The following is a 1,066-nucleotide window of genomic DNA, read 5'->3' on the forward strand; positions in this document are numbered from 1 at the left end:
CCAATGCTGTTCCCCTTAGCCGATTTCTACTATTTATTCAGCCTGCAAAGGAGTCTGGTGGAGACTACCATTTTTCCTTGAATGTAAAAATACGAACTACCTGGACACGCCCCAAACTGGCGAGTTTAGGCCCCCGTATCTTTGCACAAGGCAACAATCTTAACCTGTTGTTCTATACATGTACGTTGTTCGTTAAAGCAAGGAAGTTCTACAAGATAGAACGTCCTTGGTTAAAGGTGACGATCAAATTGGCCACATGAGTTCCCATTTGCCCCCGAATAAATCTGCTTTGTGAATATTAGTGCGCCCATGTAATGCTACTACAATATACATGTAAACGAGCCAATGATGTTTGGATATGTATTAATTGTGTGTTGTTTTTGTCGGCACAGAAATGTCGGCAACCGAAAAAAAGCTCCCTCCGGACGGAGGGGACAAAAGCGGGGCGACCGTGGACATCAGAAGGCTCAGCTCGGGGCGTCTGCACCCTGTGCCCGATGAATGTTTGGAGTACGTAGAAGGCTCCGTCTACGACTACGACATTCCAGAGGATGTTCACGGATACGAAGAAGACGAGTCTGTCTACCGTACGGCGGAGGATGTTCACGAAGAAGACGGGTCTGTCCACGACAAACCAGAACCAGAGGCCGCTCACGGAAACAAAACTCCTGGCGAGGAAGAAAGCTTTGCCTACAAGGCTAAAGGTACGTCTGAACACACACTCACAAATCAGGGACCAGTCAGTACTGCTATAGTCTGTAGGGGGGGAAAGCTCCAAATCATTTATACTAAACTCATATTATATAATTAGTTGGAAAATGTATAGCCTCCTTCGCAGTCCGACGCAAGTAGTATGCGGCCGCGAGGGACGATTTGCTGCCGAGGGAGTTTTTGCCACGGAGAGAAGGTTGGAGCGCGAAACCTTCTCTCCGTGACAGAAACTCCCTCGGCAGCAAATCGTCCCTCGCGGCCGCATATTACTCGCGTCGCTTAGATTAAAAATAACACCGACGCCCAACAAGACTGCGAAGGAGGCTAGAAAATGTATAAGATCGCGGAACTCTAA

The 1,066-nt window shown here is 48.0% G+C and overlaps 1 protein-coding gene across 1 annotated transcript in view; it reads left to right on the top strand.

Annotated features, from left to right (window-relative positions):
* The first annotated feature begins 394 nt into the window (after positions 1–394).
* Positions 395–1,066, top strand: part of LOC109487445 (fibropellin-3-like) — a 7,426-nt gene continuing 6,754 nt past the window's right edge. Inside the window, exon 1 of the mRNA XM_019791442.1 lies at positions 395–704. Within this exon, the coding sequence (XP_019647001.1) occupies positions 395–704 (310 nt within the window). The remainder of the gene's footprint in view (positions 705–1,066) is intronic.

The sequence above is a fragment of the Branchiostoma belcheri genome, unplaced genomic scaffold (assembly GCF_001625305.1).
Source record: "Branchiostoma belcheri isolate BF01 breed outbred unplaced genomic scaffold, Haploidv18h27 scaffold111, whole genome shotgun sequence".
Classification (NCBI taxonomy): domain Eukaryota; kingdom Metazoa; phylum Chordata; class Leptocardii; order Amphioxiformes; family Branchiostomatidae; genus Branchiostoma; species Branchiostoma belcheri.